The sequence below is a fragment of the Pristiophorus japonicus genome, chromosome 16 (assembly GCF_044704955.1).
Source record: "Pristiophorus japonicus isolate sPriJap1 chromosome 16, sPriJap1.hap1, whole genome shotgun sequence".
Lineage (NCBI taxonomy): Eukaryota > Metazoa > Chordata > Chondrichthyes > Pristiophoridae > Pristiophorus > Pristiophorus japonicus.
Window position 1 is genome coordinate 61,401,142 of NC_091992.1, and position 21,675 is coordinate 61,422,816.

The 21,675-nt window shown below is 52.7% G+C and overlaps 1 protein-coding gene across 2 annotated transcripts in view; it reads left to right on the forward strand.

Moving 5' to 3' along the window:
• Positions 1 to 21,675, forward strand: part of atp2a3 (ATPase sarcoplasmic/endoplasmic reticulum Ca2+ transporting 3) — a 264,096-nt gene that overhangs the window by 221,836 nt on the left and 20,585 nt on the right. The window contains exon 20 of one of the 2 annotated variants that reach the window (XM_070857381.1): positions 338 to 455. In XM_070857381.1, coding sequence (XP_070713482.1) covers positions 338 to 455 — 118 coding nt within the window. Of the gene's footprint in view, positions 1 to 337; positions 2,472 to 21,675 lie in introns of those variants that run through there. The other variant, XM_070857380.1, reaches the window with a different exon arrangement.

A 21,675-nucleotide genomic window follows, 5' to 3' on the forward strand; every position in this document is an offset into this window, starting at 1 on the left:
ATTCTCCACATCTGGATTCCCAGTCAGCCACATCTGGCTGTTTTATTTATTCCATCAGGTGATGTGGGCGATGCCGGCAAGGCTGGCATTTGTTGCCCATGCCCCCGTCTCTCTTGCCTGCGTGGCTCGCTAGGCAGCTTCATAGAGCGGTCAGGAGTGGACCACCTTGGTTTGGGACAGTTAATGCACGCGGCTGGAGGCGAGCATATGGGCACGGCATTGCCGCAGATAAATAACAACGCTCTCGGCCGGAGGTCCCCGCCAGTGTTTGCGGGTACGGTGCTTGTGTTTCCGCGATAATTGTGTGACTTTGCCCCTCTTTTTTTTGCCTCCGCAGCTGATTTTCCAGGTGACTGCCCTGAACTGGCCTCAATGGGTCGTGGTCCTGAAGATCTCCCTGCCCGTCATCCTGCTGGACGAATCGCTCAAATACGTGTCCCGCAACTACGTAGAGGGTAAAGACCCTGTTGTAGTGTGTCAGAGCAATAGTGGGCTACCAGCATGCTTTGGGGACATTTCCTGGCTCTTCGTCTTAGTCTCCGCCCCTCTCATCTGCTGGCTTTACTGTCTGCTCTAACCTCCAAAGACTGCTCAGCGCTGACCAGAAGGAACTGGTTTCTTGATGCCAGCTTGCTTTTTTTTTTCCTCGTGGGACTTGGTTATACTCTCTTGTCTGTCCTAAAAGGACGCCTCGGGTCCTATTGAATGCGCTTCTGTTTGTGAGACTGTGTGTTGCCAGGAGGAGAGGGCATTCTTGGCCCGGGATTAGCGGGCCTCCGTCAGATGCTCTTCCACAGTTGTGTTTATTGCTGGTGGGCTGAGTGCATTCACTCATTCATAGGGATACCGAATAGCTCACTGCGATTGGTCAGTGCAATCCTTTCTCCCTCCCACATCAGCCTCGTGGTGTCCAGCAGTTAGCCAATCGGAGAGAGCAACCCTCTCGATGCTTCTAGAAGCAAAACAAAATGCCTGAAGCCCCAAGAGGTTTGGAATAAGATGATTAATGATTTGACCCATCACTGGCATCTGTTGTTCAAACATGTAACGCAACAACCCACTAGCTCCTGACCAGGCCACGGACCATGCTACTGAAGGAAGGGTGTGTGTCTGGTTGGTTCTTTACTGCTATCATGGCAAACTGAGTTGCTCCAATTCAATCGGTTCAAACTAAAGGATTTATCTTTTGTTGCATGGCATCAAACATCCTTTTTTTTTAGCGGGGAGGGAAAAAATTATTCCTAAAGAACCAGCAATAAAAATCCAATATACTTCAAATAACCCATCTACTGTCTGGGTTAAAATACCCCTGGGGAACAATTGTCGTGGTCTAAGGATGTTAATTGGTAAAATGTCGCCGGGGAATAGTTTAATCACAGCCAGAGCCCTAATCCTTTGGGATAAGTAGGTTATTTCTGCTCAGGTTACTGATGGGACAATGCTGTACATGTTGCAAGAAGCCCCAGTGTGTTGGCCTGCTCAGACCAATCTGGAGAGAGAGGTGTCGTGCCCGAGGTACAGGATTGTATCGGAGCGAAGCTCAGTTGTCTCCGCACTGGGGTGAAAGCATCACTCTGTGACACGGAGTGGAGTGGCTATGCTAATCCTGGCCCCACACAATCAGACACCGCAAAATAGTTCCTCTGCAGAGGGATCGCCAATTCTGCAACACCCATGCGATGTTGGGATAGGTGGGCGGGGGCGATCCTATTTGTATCATCGCTTCCCCTGTCCTGAAATAGTAGCTCCTCAGTCACCAACACAGCCCGCCCTGCACTCCATTACCATCTCGTCTGCCACAGCCCGTGTACAACCTGCCCGGCACCACAGACGGCAGAGGCACAGGGTGGGTGAATGGGCCTGCTGTGAGGTACACGGGCAGAGCAGCCTCGCCATGACTGAATCAAATAAATTTATAGCACGAAAGGAGGCCATTTCGGCCCATCGTGTCCGCACCGGCAGACCAAGAGCTATCCAACCTAGTCCCACTTTCCAGTTCTGGGTCCGTAGCCCTGTAGGTTACCGCACTTCAGGTGCACATTCAAGTATTTTTTAAATGTGGTGAGGGTTTCTGCCTCTGCCACCCTTTCAGGCAGTGAGTTCCAGACCCCCACCACCCTCTGGGTGAAGATATTTCCCCTCAAATCTCCTCTAAACCTCCCCCCAATTACTTTAAATCTATGTCCCCTGGTTGTTGACCCCTCTGTCAAGGGAAACTCTATCCAGGCCTCTCATAATTTTATACACCTCAATAAGGCCTCCCCTCAGCCTCCACTGTTCCAAGGAAAACTGACCTAGCATCACCAATCCACCCTCATGGCCAAAATTCTCCAGTCCCAGCAACATCCCGTAAATCTCCGGAGAATGGAGGAGTTCCTGTGAGGGGTGGGTGTGCAGCTCCGACATTTGGTTACTTGCTGCTAACGTTAGTGCCCGGGTTATTTTTGCACAGTGACTGTCAGGCTGCTGTGGGGGTGTGGAGGGGGAGACAGTGTATTGCTGTGGGGGGGGGGGAGGGCAGTGTATTGGTGGGAGGGGCAGTGTATCGGTGTGGGGGGGGGCAGTGTATTGGTGTGGGGGGGGGAGGGTCAGTGTATTGGGGGGGGCAGTGTATTGGTGTGTGGGGGGGGCAGTGTATTGGTGTGTGGGGGGGCAGTGTATTGGTGTGTGGGGGGGCAGTGTATTGGTGTGTGGGGGGGGCAGTGTATTGGTGTGTGGGGGGGGGCGTGTATTGGTGTGTGGGGGGGGCAGTGTATTGGTGTGGGGGGGGCAGTGTATTGGTGTGTGGGGGAGGCAGTGTATTGGTGTGGGGGGAGGCAGTGTATTGGTGTGGGGGGAGGGAGGCAGTGTATTGGTGTGGGGGGGGGAGGCAATGTATTGGTGTGGGGGGACAGTGTATTGGTGTGGGGGGGCAGTGTATTGGTGTGGGGGGAGGCAGTGTATTGGTGTGGGGGGGGGAGGCAGTGTATTGGTGTTGGGGGAGGCAGTGTATTGGTGTGGGGGGGGGGGGGGAGGCAGTGTATTGGTGTGGGGGGAGGCAGTGTATTGGTGTGGGGGGGGGGGGAGGCAGTGTATTGGTGTGGGGGGGGGGAGGCAGTGTATTGGTGTGGGGGGAGGGAGGCAGTGTATTGGTGTGGGGGAGGGAGGCAGTGTATTGGTGTGGGGGGAGGCAGTGTATTGGTGTGGGGGGAGGGAGGCAGTGTATTGGTGTGGGGGGGGGGAGGCAATGTATTGGTGTGGGGGGAGGCAGTGTATTGGTGTGGGGGGGGGGGGAGGCAGTGTATTGGTGTGGGGGGGGGGAGGCAGTGTATTGGTGTGGGGGGAGGGAGGCAGTGTATTGGTGTGGGGGGGGGAGGCAGTGTATTGGTGTGGGGGGAGGCAGTGTATTGGTGTGGGGGGAGGGAGGCAGTGTATTGGTGTGGGGGGGGAGGCAATGTATTGGTGTGGGGGGAGGCAGTGTATTGGTGTGGGGGGGGGGGGGAGGCAGTGTATTGGTGTGGGGGGAGGGAGGCAGTGTATTGGTGTTGGGGGAGGCAGTGTATTGGTGTGGGGGAGGGGGGGAGGCAGTGTATTGGTGTTGGGGGAGGCAGTGTATTGGTGTGGGGGAGGGGGGGAGGCAGTGTATTGGTATGGGGGGAGGGAGGCAGTGTATTGGTGTGGGGGGAGGGAGGCAGTGTATTGGTGTGGGGGGGGGGAGGGTCAGTATATTGAGGGGGGGGCAGGGTGCTGATTGGAGCAGGTTTAGCGGCTCCTGAGCAGGCTGAGCCTGAGCGGAGCGAGCGTGGGACTGAGTCACTACAGGCAGAGCTGTTCCCTACATTAGCCCGAGGCCCTCGTGTTCACTCCCAGTCACATTAAGAGCACAGCTTCCAGTCGGCCAGTTTGAGTGCAGCTGATACAATGATACCGGTTCCCCCTCTAAACAAAGAGCTATTCCCTTCAAAAGAAATCTGCTGCAAAAACGCCTTGACAACTCTCATTCTGCTCCGATTAGTTTAGTTTTGAAATCTCTGCCCTCGGATTTCAGCCCTTGCCTCTTCGGAGGAACTTGGCCTTCGACCACAATCCTCCTCTCAGCTGAACTTCACGGTGGGCACAAGAATGGTCGTGGGACCCCTGCCTGCTTATCCCCACTCCCCTCCCCACGACCTGCTGTGCCAGCAGACACCAGCGGACTGGCACAGACCACAGACCCCTCCATAATCTTACCGCACTCGGTGCTGGGGGCAGAGCTCTGGTGTGTTGTCTGTGGCACGTCGGGATCATTCTTCGCGCCCCTCGGTGCACACTGACGCGGACAACGGCTTACGATGACTTACCGTAATCTGTGACATACACCACACTGACCTGTTAAAGGGATTGTACACCAACCCATGTAAACATATTGATTGAGGTCATTAAATTAATAGAGAACAATCAGTGCCCCTTAAAGTCACATTCTTCCCAATATCCCCCGAGGGAGGGTCACTGCCTGTCCCGGGAGAGCTCAGTACTGGGGGAGGGTCACTGCCTGTCCCGGGAGAGCTCAGTACTGGGGGAGATGGGTCACTGCCTGTCCCAGGAGAGCTCAGTACTGGGGGTGAGGGGTCACTGCCTGTCCCGGGAGAGCTCAGTACTGGGGTAGGGTCACTGCCTGTCCCGGGAGAGCTCAGTACTGGGGGAGAGGGGTCACTGCCTGTCCCGGGAGAGCTCAGTACTAGGGGAGGGTCACTGCCTGTCCCGGGAGAGCTCAGTACTGGGGGAGAGGGGTCACTGCCTGTCCCGGGAGAGCTCAGTACTAGGGGAGGGTCACTGCCTGTCCCGGGAGAGCTCACTACTGGGGGAGGGTCACTGCCTGTCCCGGGAGAGCTCAGTACTGGGGGAGAGGGGTCACTGCCTGTCCCAGGAGAGCTCAGTACTGGGGGTGAGGGGTCACTGCCTGTCCCGGGAGAGCTCAGTACTGGGGTAGGGTCACTGCCTGTCCCGGGAGAGCTCAGTACTGGGGGAGAGGGGTCACTGCCTGTCCCGGGAGAGCTCAGTACTAGGGGAGGGTCACTGCCTGTCCCGGGAGAACTCAGTACTGGGGGAGAGGGGTCACTGCCTGTCCCGGGAGAGCTCAGTACTAGGGGAGGGTCACTGCCTGTCCCGGGAGAGCTCACTACTGGGGGAGGGTCACTGCCTGTCCCGGGAGAGCTCAGTACTGGGGGAGAGGGGTCACTGCCTGTCCCAGGAGAGCTCAGTACTGGGGGAGAGAGGTCACTGCCTGTCCCGGGAGAGCTCAGTACTAGGGGAGGGTCACTGCCTGTCCCGGGAGAGCTCACTACTGGGGGAGGGTCACTGCCTGTCCCGGGAGAGCTCAGTACTGGGGGAGAGGGGTCACTGCCTGTCCCAGGAGAGCTCAGTACTGGGGGTGAGGGGTCACTGCCTGTCCCAGGAGAGCTCAGTACTGGGGGAGAGGGGTCACTGCCTGTCCCGGGAGAGCTCAGTACTGGGGGAGAGGGGTCACTGCCTGTCCCAGGAGAGCGCAGTACTGGGAGAGGGTCTCTGCCTGTCCCGGGAGAGCTCAGTACTGGGGGTGAGGGGTCACTGCCTGTCCCGGGAGAGCTCAGTACTGGGGGTGAGGGGTCACTGCCTGTCCCGGGAGAGCTCAGTACTGGGGGAGAGGGGTCACTGCCTGTCCCAGGAGAGCTCAGTACTGGGGGAGATGGGTCACTGCCTGTCCCGGGAGAGCTCAGTACTGGGGTAGGGTCACTGCCTGTCCCGGGAGAGCTCAGTACTGGGGGAGAGGGGTCACTGCCTGTCCCGGGAGAGCTCAGTACTGGGGGAGGGTCACTGCCTGTCCCGGGAGAGCTCAGTACTGGGAGAAGGTCACTGCCTGTCCCGGGAGAGCTCAGTACTGGGGGTGAGGGGTCACTGCCTGTCCCAGGAGAGCTCAGTACTGGGGGAGAGGGGTCACTGCCTGTCCCGGGAGAGCTCAGTACTGGGGGTGAGGGATCACTGCCTGTCCCGGGAGAGCTCAGTACTGGGGGAGAGGGGTCACTGCCTGTCCCGGGAGAGCTCAGTACTGGGGGAGAGGGGTCACTGCCTGTCCCAGGAGAGCGCAGTACTGGGAGAGGGTCTCTGCCTGTCCCGGGAGAGCTCAGTACTGGGGGTGAGGGGTCACTGCCTGTCCCGGGAGAGCTCAGTACTGGGGGTGAGGGGTCACTGCCTGTCCCGGGAGAGCTCAGTACTGGGGGAGAGGGGTCACTGCCTGTCCCAGGAGAGCTCAGTACTGGGGGAGATGGGTCACTGCCTGTCCCGGGAGAGCTCAGTACTGGGGTAGGGTCACTGCCTGTCCCGGGAGAGCTCAGTACTGGGGGAGAGGGGTCACTGCCTGTCCCGGGAGAGCTCAGTACTGGGGGAGGGTCTCTGCCTGTCCCGGGAGAGCTCAGTACTGGGGAAGAGGGGTCACTGCCTGTCCCAGGGAGCTCAGTACTGGGGGTGAGGGGTCACTGCCTGTCCCGGGAGAGCTCAGTACTGGGGGAGGGTCACTGCCTGTCCCGGGAGAGCTCAGTACTGGGGGAGAGGGTCACTGCCTGTCCCGGGAGAGCTCAGTACTGGGGGAGGGTCACTGCCTGTCCCAGGAGAGCTCAGTACTGGGGGAGGGTCACTGCCTGTCCCAGGAGAGCTCAGTACTGGGGGAGAGGGGTCACTGCCTGTCCCAGGAGAGCTCAGTTTTGGGGGAGAGGGGTCACTGCCTGTCCCGGGAGAGCTCAGTACTGGGGGAGAGGGGTCACTGCCTGTCCCGGGAGAGCTCAGTACTGGGGAAGAGAGGTCACTACCTGTCCCGGGAGAGCTCACTACTGGGGGAGGGTCACTGCCTGTCCCGGGAGAGCTCAGTACTGGGGGAGAGGGGTCACTGCCTGTCCCAGGAGAGCTCAGTACTGGGGGTGAGGGGTCACTGCCTGTCCCGGGAGAGCTCAGTACTGGGGTAGGGTCACTGCCTGTCCCGGGAGAGCTCAGTACTGGGGGAGAGGGGTCACTGCCTGTCCCGGGAGAGCTCAGTACTAGGGGAGGGTCACTGCCTGTCCCGGGAGAACTCAGTACTGGGGGAGAGGGGTCACTGCCTGTCCCGGGAGAGCTCAGTACTAGGGGAGGGTCACTGCCTGTCCCGGGAGAGCTCACTACTGGGGGAGGGTCACTGCCTGTCCCGGGAGAGCTCAGTACTGGGGGAGAGGGGTCACTGCCTGTCCCAGGAGAGCTCAGTACTGGGGGAGAGAGGTCACTGCCTGTCCCGGGAGAGCTCAGTACTAGGGGAGGGTCACTGCCTGTCCCGGGAGAGCTCACTACTGGGGGAGGGTCACTGCCTGTCCCGGGAGAGCTCAGTACTGGGGGAGAGGGGTCACTGCCTGTCCCAGGAGAGCTCAGTACTGGGGGTGAGGGGTCACTGCCTGTCCCAGGAGAGCTCAGTACTGGGGGAGAGGGGTCACTGCCTGTCCCGGGAGAGCTCAGTACTGGGGGAGAGGGGTCACTGCCTGTCCCAGGAGAGCTCAGTACTGGGGGAGATGGGTCACTGCCTGTCCCGGGAGAGCTCAGTACTGGGGTAGGGTCACTGCCTGTCCCGGGAGAGCTCAGTACTGGGGGAGAGGGGTCACTGCCTGTCCCGGGAGAGCTCAGTACTGGGGGAGGGTCTCTGCCTGTCCCGGGAGAGCTCAGTACTGGGGAAGAGGGGTCACTGCCTGTCCCAGGGAGCTCAGTACTGGGGGTGAGGGGTCACTGCCTGTCCCGGGAGAGCTCAGTACTGGGGGAGGGTCACTGCCTGTCCCGGGAGAGCTCAGTACTGGGGGAGAGGGTCACTGCCTGTCCCGGGAGAGCTCAGTACTGGGGGAGGGTCACTGCCTGTCCCAGGAGAGCTCAGTACTGGGGGAGGGTCACTGCCTGTCCCAGGAGAGCTCAGTACTGGGGGAGAGGGGTCACTGCCTGTCCCAGGAGAGCTCAGTTTTGGGGGAGAGGGGTCACTGCCTGTCCCGGGAGAGCTCAGTACTGGGGGAGAGGGGTCACTGCCTGTCCCGGGAGAGCTCAGTACTGGGGAAGAGAGGTCACTACCTGTCCCGGGAGAGCTCACTACTGGGGGAGGGTCACTGCCTGTCCCGGGAGAGCTCAGTACTGGGGGAGAGGGGTCACTGCCTGTCCCAGGAGAGCTCAGTACTGGGGGTGAGGGGTCACTGCCTGTCCCGGGAGAGCTCAGTACTGGGGTAGGGTCACTGCCTGTCCCGGGAGAGCTCAGTACTGGGGGAGAGGGGTCACTGCCTATCCCGGGAGAGCTCAGTACTAGGGGAGGGTCACTGCCTGTCCCGGGAGAACTCAGTACTGGGGGAGAGGGGTCACTGCCTGTCCCGGGAGAGCTCAGTACTAGGGGAGGGTCACTGCCTGTCCCGGGAGAGCTCAGTACTGGGGGAGGGTCACTGCCTGTCCCGGGAGAGCTCAGTACTGGGGGAGAGGGGTCACTGCCTGTCCCAGGAGAGCTCAGTACTGGGGGAGAGAGGTCACTGCCTGTCCCGGGAGAGCTCAGTACTAGGGGAGGGTCACTGCCTGTCCCGGGAGAGCTCACTACTGGGGGAGGGTCACTGCCTGTCCCGGGAGAGCTCAGTACTGGGGGAGAGGGGTCACTGCCTGTCCCAGGAGAGCTCAGTACTGGGGGTGAGGGGTCACTGCCTGTCCCAGGAGAGCTCAGTACTGGGGGAGAGGGGTCACTGCCTGTCCCGGGAGAGCTCAGTACTGGGGGAGAGGGGTCACTGCCTGTCCCAGGAGAGCTCAGTACTGGGGGAGATGGGTCACTGCCTGTCCCGGGAGAGCTCAGTACTGGGGTAGGGTCACTGCCTGTCCCGGGAGAGCTCAGTACTGGGGGAGAGGGGTCACTGCCTGTCCCGGGAGAGCTCAGTACTGGGGGAGGGTCACTGCCTGTCCCGGGAGAGCTCAGTACTGGGAGAAGGTCACTGCCTGTCCCGGGAGAGCTCAGTACTGGGGGTGAGGGGTCACTGCCTGTCCCAGGAGAGCTCAGTACTGGGGGGAGGGGTCACTGCCTGTCCCGGGAGAGCTCAGTACTGGGGGTGAGGGATCACTGCCTGTCCCGGGAGAGCTCAGTACTGGGGGAGAGGGGTCACTGCCTGTCCCGGGAGAGCTCAGTACTGGGGGTGAGGGGTCACTGCCTGTCCCTGGAGAGCTCAGTACTGGGGGAGAGGGGTCACTGCCTGTCCCAGGAGAGCGCAGTACTGGGAGAGGGTCTCTGCCTGTCCCGGGAGAGCTCAGTACTGGGGGTGAGGGGTCACTGCCTGTCCCGGGAGAGCTCAGTACTGGGGGTGAGGGGTCACTGCCTGTCCCGGGAGAGCTCAGTACTGGGGGAGAGGGGTCACTGCCTGTCCCAGGAGAGCTCAGTACTGGGGGAGATGGGTCACTGCCTGTCCCGGGAGAGCTCAGTACTGGGGTAGGGTCACTGCCTGTCCCGGGAGAGCTCAGTACTGGGGGAGAGGGGTCACTGCCTGTCCCGGGAGAGCTCAGTACTGGGGGAGGGTCTCTGCCTGTCCCGGGAGAGCTCAGTACTGGGGAAGAGGGGTCACTGCCTGTCCCAGGGAGCTCAGTACTGGGGGTGAGGGGTCACTGCCTGTCCCGGGAGAGCTCAGTACTGGGGGAGGGTCACTGCCTGTCCCGGGAGAGCTCAGTACTGGGGGAGAGGGGCACTGCCTGTCCCGGGAGAGCTCAGTACTGGGGGAGGGTCACTGCCTGTCCCAGGAGAGCTCAGTACTGGGGGAGGGTCACTGCCTGTCCCAGGAGAGCTCAGTACTGGGGGAGAGGGGTCACTGCCTGTCCCAGGAGAGCTCAGTTTTGGGGGAGAGGGGTCACTGCCTGTCCCGGGAGAGCTCAGTACTGGGGGAGAGGGGTCACTGCCTGTCCCGGGAGAGCTCAGTACTGGGGAAGAGAGGTCACTACCTGTCCAAGGTGAGCTCAGTTCTGGGGGAGAGGGGTCACTGCCTGTCCCGGGAGAGCTCAGTACTGGGGGAGAGGGGTCACTGCCTGTCCCGGGAGAGCTCAGTACTGGGGGAGGGTCACTGCCTGTCCCAGGAGAGCTCAGTACTGGGGGAGGGTCACTGCCTGTCCCAGGAGAGCTCAGTACTGGGGGAGGGTCACTGCCTGTCCCAGGAGAGCTCAGTACTGGGGGAGAGGGGTCACTGCCTGTCCCAGGAGAGCTCAGTTTTGGGGGAGAGGGGTCACTGCCTGTCCCGGGAGAGCTCAGTACTGGGGAAGAGGGGTCACTACCTGTCCAAGGAGAGCTCAGTTCTGGGGGAGAGGGGTCACTGCCTGTCCCGGGAGAGCTCAGTGCTGGGGGAGAGGGGTCACTGCCTGTCCCGGGAGAGCTCAGTACTGGGGGAGAGGGGTCACTGCCCTGGTGCCTGTCTCGAGGGAGCTCAGTACTGTGCCAGCAACACGGTCCATGGAGACCTGAATGTGAGAATGAACACATTTTGTTAACTTTAACACAATTGGCGCAGTGTGATGTGGGAAGCAGCAGGAGAAAGCGAGGGTTCCTGAGTGCCGAATGCCCTGTGATGAATGAATGAGTTGTGAAGTCAAGCTGAGGATGTGGGATTGTTGCTGAACCCCCTGCTATTTACACAGAGGGGGAAGGTGAGCGTGCTGAGTGAAGCCAGTGTTTTATGTGGAAGTCACGGTTAGTTTTGAACTTGGTGCCAGTGGTGATGACGTCAGCACTGGAGAAGCACTCATTTTAATTTTCTTATTGATTACTTCCTAACCAATAATGAGGAAATCCTGATGGAAATCCATGGTGAATTGTGGGCCTGTGTTAATTAATGGGGCACATGTTGTTTAATATGGAATCTTATTAAAAAATTGTTAAATGAGAAATGGAGAAAAAAAGCCAGTTGATGGATTGAAAAAGCCGGAGCTGCAGGAATTGTGAGCGATGTTTTAAAGATTGAAATTCGTGTATGTACAGGCTCCCTGGGCGTGTTTCTGACCTCCAGTATGGCCTCGGTAGTTGTATTAAATACAGGTACCCTACCTCCTGAACTCTGCTCCTCTCCCTACTGTTCCAGACCCCCCCTCAGATGCCTCCCGAAACCTTCACCCGCCTCCCTGCAGCCGATTGGGCAATGATGGCGGCTTGGTGTCTCGGTGGGGTTAAAGGGGGGAAAGCCAGAGTTTGTTCAATTGCCTCCCCGAAAGTTTGAAAACACAATTCTACCCCATTCACCCTCTCATAGCCAAATAGCCGCTCGTGGGCAGTGCCTGTGGCTAACACCTGACAGGACGCAACATCTTAAGGGTGAGACCATTTAGCTGCCTGTCTATGTGGAGGGCACAGCTAAGCGCAGCATGTCCCCATTCAGCAGCAGGGAGTTACCCTGCCATTGGGAATTCGAGCTTTGGAAGCCATACATTTCTGAGTGCGAGGGGACTGAGCTCCACGGTCTGCTGTGGGTGAGGGTGCCCGCCCGTGGTATAGTGCAGTGCGGGCGGCTGCGGATGTTCCTGATGATGCCTCGAGTGTTGGGGCAAGGGGCAAGCCAACAACCCCCCTATAGGGAGGTCGAGAGGAAACGCAAGGGCTCATGTCCTTTCGGCTACTTACAAAGGAGCAGTAGCAGACACCAGGAGCCCTTGGAGAGAAAAAAGGCACAGATAGCTCAGTACATGTTATACACCAAGCTGAAGGTTTCCAAAGTTACTTTAGTGGCAGTTTCTCCTTAACATCCCAGCAAGGTCACCTACAGCACAACACTGGGACCAAAGCAGGGTGAGGGGTCGGGATCAGCACATGGGGCGCTGACTGCACTGCGGAATATGACTGTGGTTACAGATTGTGGGTCATTCTGTGCTCTAATTATATTGCCCTGCATGCTGCACTGGGCACCCCGGGGAGGGCACCCAAGCTCCCATCCCTTGTATTGGCTTTCCCTTGGCCAGTGCAGTTGCAGCACCTTCTGCCCTTATGATAGTGCAGACTCGCTAAGGCCCGAGGAGATTCTGAGGCTGGTGAATCCGGTGATTGTGACTTTAGGTTTCTGGTTCCCCGATTACCGGAAACTCACGCCCGGCCCTGAGCAATGCCGGCCTGTGGCCTTCACTGGGCCTTGAGAAGAATCCTGGTCGCCCATGCCCCGACTTGGTTCTTGGTTTCCAGGGTAAGGCTATGACAGTGTGGCCGCTGAGATTCGGGCCTGGTGTTGGGGACAGCACTGGTTGTTGGGGAGGGTGGCAAGGGGTGAGTGAATGAGCTTGGTCCTGTGGGAGGAAGGGACAGCCGTCCTTGGGGCAGTGGCGGAGAGAGGAGCAGCTCTGTTTCTGCTCAAACACACTCCTGGACAGGTCAACAATACGGCACGTGAAGGCTTCTTGGAGACATCTGTGGGCTGGACCAGCCTATCTTACTCAACTAGGAGAAATGTTCAGAGTTACCTTTAGAGGGTGTAAGACATACGTTGCCATGGTTTTAGCACAGCGAGGCTGTTCGACTTCTCCTCTATGAATGTCTAACTTGATTTAAGATGCGGCTGAGCCTGGAAGCACATCATTTGATACAAACACAGTATCTTCTGTTTGTTTTTAAGTCCAATTATATTTGGCCTCTGCTAGGAAATGGAGGTTGCTCCCCACCCCCTGGTCTCTGCCCCTTACCTTACTCTCTCTCCCTCCCCCTTGTCTCTTTCCTTCTCTCGAACCCTTCCCTTTCTCCTCTTCCTTTTTCTCTCTCTCTCCTTCCCCTGCCCTTCCCTCCCTCCGACTCGCCTCAGTATTGTGTGTGGGTTTTGGGCTACGCTGCTGATTTGCATGTGAACCATTACAAAGTGTTGCCAACGATGTCTTCTCATAGCAATGCTATTTTTCTAACAAAAAGTAAATTAAACAAAAAATTTTTTTTTTAAAAAGAAAGATATTTATTGAAGCCTCGATGCTGTAACCTTTGTTATCACTTTGCATGTGTTGCTTACCTAAATAAAAGATTTCACCCCTACCCCAAATGTACTCAAGCTTGGTTTAAAATTCTGTATAATATGAATTTCTATTTCAGTCATTCAGATGCAAGGCTACAGTATCTCTTTAACCATGGGCCCCTCTCACATTCGGACCCTGGGGGATGGTGAAATAATGAGAGTGCCACTCAACCAGCGGTAACACTAAGACTTTGATTTCCTACTGACCTGACCATCCCTGAACATAGGAACAGGAGGAGGCCCTCGAGCCTGCTCTGCCATTGAATTGGACCATGGCTGCCTTGTACCTCCGCTCTCTCTACCTGGCTTTTCTCCATATCCCGTGATGCCCATGCCCAACAAAAATCTATCCATCTCTGTTTTGGACATTTCAACTGACCCCCCCCCAGCATCCACTGCCATGTGGGTGGGAGACAGTTCCATCTTTCCACTACCCTTTGTGTGTGGGGAAAGTGATTCCTGATTTCACTTTGCAGCCAACCCGTGTTAGGAATGGTTCCGTGGGCACCTTGCTCAAGTGGCCATCCCTAGGTGTGTGAGCCCGAGGATGGCCGTGACTACAAGCTGCCTGACACACATCGGAATACACTTACCACCTTCCCCGGACTAAGATCAGCTCGCTCAGCAGAGAACAGAAACCAGGGCCAGGAGTCCCCTGCTCATTTTGACCCAGCGAAAATTACAATCTTTCTAAAAGAATTGTCCAGGTGATGTCATGGTCTCCGAATTTACTCCGGCCATAAATTGAAATTTTGCCAATGGTTGAACCCATTCAACAAAAAAACATTATTAAAACCACCCATGTGGGGTCAAAAAATGCAAGGATTTTTTGAACGTTTCAACAATATTAGAAATATTCTCTGATTCTGTGCATTTCATTGACTGATCTTTAAAAATCTATACTGAAACATCCCATCTTAAAATTATTATTTGATTTGTTTTTAAAGCGAGGGACCGATTCCCTGAATATAGCCTGCTGTCCGCACTGCGGGTTCCAGATTAGTCATCACTTTCATTTAACGATGAATTAATGAAGAGAGAGATACTGTGAGCTTTGTCAGTCTGACTACTTTTGTGTTGCTTTCTTTCACTTCCAGTACTGGGGTAACTGCAATACTATCCTTATTTCTATGTATCGCTGTCAATAGCCAATCAATGGCTTCATTAAATCCGGCTCTTTGTGGATCTTACATACGATACTGTTGTGATTTTAAATCTCTGTTAGTTTGCTACTTGTTGCCGTGTATGCTGCAGATTATTGGACGCAACTATACCACTCTTAGAACGGCACAGGAGAAGGCTATTCGTCCATTTAGCTTCACTGAAAGAACGATCCAATTAGTCCCCCTTTCCCCCCCCCCCCCCCGCCCTGCTCTTTCCCCACAGCCCAGCAAATTTTTCCTTTTCAAATATGTATCCAATTCCCGTTTTAACTTTACTATTGAATCTGCTCCCACCGCCCTTTCAGGCAGCGCACTCCAGATCACAGCAACTCGCTGCGTAAAACCTTTCTCAAACCCCCTCTGGTTCTTTTGTAAATTCTCTTGCTCATGGGGCACTTCCTACTCCAACTTTCTCCTGTGACTCTCTCGATGTACTGCCCTGCAGTAATTGATCGGAGGTGCGGAGTGTTTACATAGAAACACAGGAAATAGGTGCAGGAGTAGGCCATTCGGCCCTTCGAGCCTGCACCGCCATTCAACAAGATCATGGCTGATCATTTTTGCAACTTCAGTACCCCATTCCAGCTTTCTCCCCATACCCCTTGATCCCTTTAGCCGTAAGGGCCATATCTAACTCCCTTTTGAATATATCTAACGAACTGGCCTCAACAACTTTCTGTGGTAGAGAATTCCACAGGTTCACAATTCTCTGAGTGAAGACGTTTCTCCTCATCTCGGTCCTAAATGGCCTACCCCTTATCCTTAGACTGTGACCCCTGGTTCTGGACTTCCCCAACATCGGGAACATTCTTCCTGCGTCTAACCTGTCGTCAGAATTTTATATGTTTCTATGAGATCCCCTCTCATTCTTCTAACAGTGAAAATAAGCTTAGTCAATCCAGTCTTTCTTCATATGTCAGTCCTGCCATCCCGGGAATCAGTCTGGTGAACCTTCGCTGCACTCCCTCAATAGTAAGAATGTCTTTCCTCAGATTAGACCAAAACTGAACACAATATTCCAGGTTTGGAGACTGATTAAGCATCAGTTGCATCTTGGGCCTTGTCTTCACCCAATTCTAAGGTCACTTTCCAGCAGTAGTCGGGGTTGTGAAGGCAGGTTTCTTTATTCTAATCTCTCTAACCTCAGATGCTCGTACTGCTCTCTCAGCTGATCCGGGCTGACTCAAGACCACCAATGCTCACTCATTGTTCACACAATGTTCACCATTCAATTACTCACAGCACTGCTAACAAGGCAGCACATTTCTGTCAATCACAGGTGTTATTGTGGCACAGCTTCTGAACTTTCTCCTGACACCCAAACTCACCGATCGTTGCTACATTACATCACTTTAAATAAGTTACCTTCTTTAAAAATAATCAATTTCAATACGCAGTGTGCATTTATTTAAAAAAATGAGCGATAAGCCTGGAAATATCTTTGTGTGTGTTGATTGGGGGTTATCTATTGGTTACTGAAAGTTTCTGAGAATTTCTGCCTGCTGGTTTACCCAGAATTGTGCTGTTTTCAGTGTGGGCTAGAATAAGGGAAGTGCCTCCTATATATCAGGCCAGCCAGTGAGAAGGAAACAGCACTACACATTCTAAATCAGCTCTGAGCTGCGATGGAGAGGCAGTTGAAAGATGTGACGTGGCACTGGGAAGGACAAAGCTAGCTGGTAACTCCCATACTGCCCGAGCGTTGAGCATTACTGACCGTGCAGTAATTGGCCAGACCCTGCAAACCCTTCTGCAATGACTTTCAGAGAGGGAGCACATACTTAAAGGAACTAACTAATGGTTGCACTCTCCTCTCTCCATCTTCCACAGTGCGGATTGCAGCCAGCTAACCCACTTGCACCTTCTGACAGGAAATCACAAGAGCGGAAGGTTAGGTGTTTCACACATTGAAACGGGCACTGAGAGGCAATGGCATGCCAACTCAAACCGCCAACATAACAGACAGACTAAATGAACTGCATTTAAGAACATAAGAAATAGGAGCAGGAATAGACCATACGGCCCCTCGAGCCTGCTCCCTCATTCATAAGAACATAAGAATTAGGAACAGGAGTAGGCCATCTAGCCCCTCGAGCCTGTTCCGCCCTTCAACAAGATCATGGCTGATCTGGCCGTGGACTCAGCTCCACTTACCGGCCCGCTCCCCATAACCCTTAATTCCCTTATTGGTTAAAAATCTACCTATCTGTGATTTGAATACATTCAATGAGCTAGCCTCAACTGCTTCCTTGGGCAGAGAATTCCACAGATTCACAACCCTCTGGGAGAAGAAATTCCTTCTCAACTCAGTTTTAAATTGGCTCCCTCGTATTTTGAGGCTGTGCCCCCTAGTTCTAGTCTCCCCGAACAGTTGAAACAACCTCTCTGCCTCTATCTTGTCTATCCCTTTAATTATTTTAAATGTTTCTATAAGATCACCCCTCATCCTTCTGAACTCCCAACGAGTAAAGACCCAGTCTACTCAATCTATCATCATAAGGTAACCCTTTCATCTCCGGAATCAGCCTAGTGAATCGTCTCTGTACCCCCTCCAAAGCTAGTATATCCTTCCTTAAGTAAGGTGACCAAAACTGCAAGCAGTACTCCAGATGCGGCCTCACCAATACCCTATAAGTTGCAGGAGAACCTCCCTGCTTTTGTACTCCATCCCTCTCGCAATGAAGGCCAACATTCCAATAGCCTTCCTGATTACCTGCTGCACCTGCAAACTAACTTTTTGGGATTCATGCACAAGGACCCCCAGGTCCCTCTGCACCGCAGCATGTTGTAATTTCTCCCCATTCAAATAATATTCCCTTTTACTTTTTTTTCCCAAGGTGGATGACCTCACACTTTCCGACATTGTATTCCATCTGCCAAACCTTAGCCCATTCGCTTAACCTATCTAAATCTCTTTGCAGCCTCTCTCCATCCTCTACACAACCCGCTTTCCCACTAATCTTTGTGTCATCTGCAAATTTTGTTACACTACACTCTGTCCCCTCTTCCAGGTCATTTATGTATATTGTAAACAGTTGTGGTCCCAGCACCGATCCCTGTGGCACACCACTAACCACCGATTTCCAACCCGAAAAGGAACCATTTATCCCGACTCTCTGCTTTCTGTTAGCCAGCCAATTCTCTATCCATGCTAATACATTTCCTCTGACTCCGCGTACCTTTATCTACTGCAGTAACCTTTTGTGTGGCACCTTATCGAATGCCTTTTGGAAATCTAAATACACCACATCCATCGGTACACCTCTATCCACCATGCTCGTTTTATCCTCAAAGAATTCCGTAAATTAGTGAAACATGATTTCCCCTTCATGAATCCATGATCCATGTTGCGTCTGCTTGATTGCACTATTCCTATCTAGATGTCCTGCTATTTCTTCCTTAATGATAGTTTCAAGCATTTTCCCCACTACAGATGTTAAACTAACCGGCCTATAGTTACCTGCCTTTTATCTGCCCCCTTTTTTAAACAGAGGCGTTACATTAGCTGCTTTCCAATCTGCTGGTACCTCCCCAGAGTCCAGAGAATTTTGGTAGATTGTAACGAATGCATCTGCTATAACTTCCGCCATCTCTTTTAATACCCTGGGATGCATTTCATCAGGACCAGGAGACTTGTCTACCTTGAGTCCCATTAGCCTGTCCAGCACTACCCGCCTAGTGATAGTGATTGTCTCAAGATCCTCTCTTCCCACATTCCTGTGACCAGCAATTTTTGGCATGGTTTTTGTGTCTTCCACTGTGAAGACCGAAGCAAAATAATTATTTAAGGTCTCAGCCATTTCCACATTTCCCATTATTAAATCCCCCTTCTCATCTTCTAAGGGACCAACATTTACTTTAGTCACTTTTTTCCGTTTTATATATCTGTAAATGCTTTTACTATCTGTTTTTATGTTTTGCGCAAGTTTACCTCCGTAATCTATCTTTCCTTTCTTTATTGCTTTTTTAGTCATTCTTTGTTGTTGTTTAAAATTTTCCCACACTTCTAGTTTCCCACTAACCTTGGCCACCTTATACGCATTGGTTTTTAATTTGATACTCTCCTTTATTTCCTTGGTTATCCACGGCTGGTTATCCCTTCTCTTACCGTCCTTCTTTTTCACTGGAATACGTTTTTGTTGAGCACTATGAAAGAGCTCCTTAAAAGTCCTCCACTCTTCCTCAATTGTGCCACCGTTTAGTCTGTGTTTCCAGTCTACTTTAGCCAACTCTGCCCTCATCCCACTGTAGTCCACTTTGTTTAAGCATAGTACGCTCGTTTGAGACACTACTTCCTCACCCTCAATCTGTATTACAAATTCAACCATACTGTGATCACTCATTCCGAGAGGATCTTTTACTCGGAGATCGTTTATTATTCCTGTCTCATTACACAGGACCAGATCTAAGATAGCTTGCTCCCTTGTAGGTTCTGTAACATACTGTTCTAAGAAACAATCCAGTATGCATTCTATGAATTCCTCTCCAGGCTATCCCGTGCGATTTGATTTGACCAATCGATATGTAGGTTAAAATCCCCCATGATTACTGCCGTTCCTTTTTCACATGCCTCCATTATTCCCTTAATTATTGCCCACCCCACCGTGAAGTTATTATTTGGGGGCCTATAAACTACGCCCACCAGTGATTTTTTTCCCCTTACTATCTCTAATCTCCACCCACAATGATTCAACATTTTGTTCATTAGAGCCAATATCGTCTCTCACAACTGCCCTGATATCATCCTTTATTAACAGAGCTACCCCACCTCCTTTCCCTTCTTGTCTATCTTTCCGAATCGTCAGATACCCCTGTATGTTTAATTCCCAGTCTTGGCCACCCTGCAACCACGTTTCTGTAATGGCCACCAAATCATATCCATTTGTAATGATTTGTGCCGTCAACTCATTTACTTTATTTCGAATGCTGCGTGCGATTAGATCATGGCTGATCTGATCTTGGACTCAGCTCCACTTTCCCGCCTGCTCCCCATAACCCTTTATTCCTTTATCTTTTAAAGAAACTGTCTATTTCTGTCTTAAATTTATTCAATGTCCCTGCTTCCACAGCTCTCTGAGGCAGCGAATTCCACAGTGTTACAACCATCTGAGAGAAGAAATTTCTCCTCATCTCAGTTTTAAATGGGCGGCCCCTTATTCAAATATTATGCCCTCTCGTTCTAGTCTCCCCTATCAGTGGAAACATCCTCTCTGCATCGACCTTGTCAAGCCCCTTCATAATCTTATATGTTTCGATAAGATCACCTCTCATTCTTCTGAATTCCAATGAGTAGAGGCCCAACCTACGCAATCTTTGCTCCGAAGACATTGGAACCAGTTCTGGGGGAGGTGGGACCAGTACAAACCAAACGGTCTGCACCTGGGCAGGACCGGAACCAATGTCCTTGGGGGAGTGTTTGCTAGTGCTGTTGGAGCGGAGTTAAACTAATATGGCAGGGGGATGGGAACCTATGCAGGGAGACAGAGGGAAATAAAATGGAGTCAGAAGCAAAAGATAGAAAGGAGAATACTAAAAGTGGCGGGCAGAGAAACCCAAGGCAAAAAACAAAAAGGGCCACATTACAGCAAAATTCTAAAGGGGCAAAGTGTGTTAAAAAGACAAGCCTGAAGGCTCTATGCCTCAATGCGGGGAGTATTCGGAATAAGGTGGACTAATTAACTGCGCAGATAGCAGTTAATGGATATGATGTAGTTGGCATCACGGAGACATGGCTCCAGATTGACCAAGGCTGGGAATGCAACATCCAGGGGTATGCAACATTTAAGAAGGATAGACAGAAAGGAAAAGGAGGCGGGGTGGCGTTGCTGGTTAAAGAGGAAATTAATGAAATAATAAGGAAGGACATTGGTTTCGATGATGTGGAATCGGTATGGATGGAGCTACGGAATACCAAAGGACAGAAAACGCTGATGGGAGTTGTGTACAGGCCACCAAACAGTAGTAGTGAGGTTGGGGACAGCATCAAACAAAAAATAAGGAATGTGTGCAATAAAGGTACAGCAGTTATCATGGGCGATTTTAATCTACATATAGATTGGGCCAACCAAACTGGTAGCAATGCGGTGGAGGAGGATTTCCTAGAGTGTATTAGGGATGGTTTTCTTGGCCAATATGTTGAGGAACCAACTAGAGAGCTGGCCATCCTAGACTGGGTGATGTGTAATGAGAAGGGACTAATTAGCAATTTTGTTGTGCGAGGCCCCTTGAGGAAGAGTGACCATAATATGGTAGAATTCTTTATTAAGATGGAGAGTGACACAGTTAAATCAAAAATTAGGGTCCTGAACTTAAGGAAAGCTAACTTCGACGGCATGAGGCGTGAATTGGCTGTAATCGACTGGCGAGTGATACTCAAAGGGTTGACGGTGGATAGGCAATGGCAAACATTTATAGATCACATGGATGAACTTCAGCAATTGTACATCCCTGTCTGGAGTAAAAATAAAACGGGGAAGGTGGCTCAACTATGGCTAACAAGGGAAATTAAGGATAGTGTTAGATCCAAGGAAGAGGCATATAAATTGACCAGAAAAAGCAGCAAACCAGAGGACTGGGAGAAATTTAGAATTCAGCAGAGGAGGATAAAGGGTTTAATTAGGAGGGGGAAATTAGAGTACGAGAGGAAGCTTGCCGGGAACATATAAACTGACTGCAAAAGCTTCGAGAGATATGTGAAGAGAAAAAGAGTAGTGAAGATAAACGTAGGTCCCTTGCAGTCGGACTCGGGTGAATTTATAATGGGGAACAAAGAAATGGCAGACCAATTGAACAAATACTTTGGTTCTGTCTTCACGAAGGAAGACACAAATAACCTTCCGGATGTACTAGGGGACCGAGGGTGCAGTGAGAAGGAGGAATTGAAGGATATCCTAATTAGGCGGGAAATTGTGTTGGGAAAATTGATGGGATTGAAGGCCGATAAATCCCCGGGGCCTGATTGTCTGCATTCCAGAGTACTTAAGGAAGTGACCCTAGAAATATTGGATGCATTGGTGATCATTTTCCAACAGTCTATCGACTCTGGATCAGTTCCTATGGACTGGAGGGTAGCTAATGTAACACCACTTTTTAAAAAAGAAGGGAGAGAGAAAACGGGTAATTATAGACCGGTTAGCTTGACATCAGTAGTGGGGAAAATGTTGGAATCAATTATTAAAGATGAAATAGCAGCGCATTTGGAAAACAGTGACAGGATCGGTCCAAGTGAGCATGGATTTATGAAAGGGAAATCATGCTTGACAAATCTTCTGGAATTCTTTGAGGATGTAACTAGTAGAGTGGACAAGGGAGAACCAGTGGATGTGGTGTATTTGGACTTTCAAAAGGCTTTTGACAAGGTCCCACACAAAAGAGTGATGTGCAAAATCAAAGCACATGGTATTCGGGGTAATGTACTGGCATGGATAGAGAATTGGTTGGCAGACAGGAAGCAGAGAGTCGGGATAAACGGGTCCTTTTCAGAATGGCAGGCAGTGACTAGTGGAGTGCCACAGGGCTCAGTGCTGGGACCCCAGCTCTTT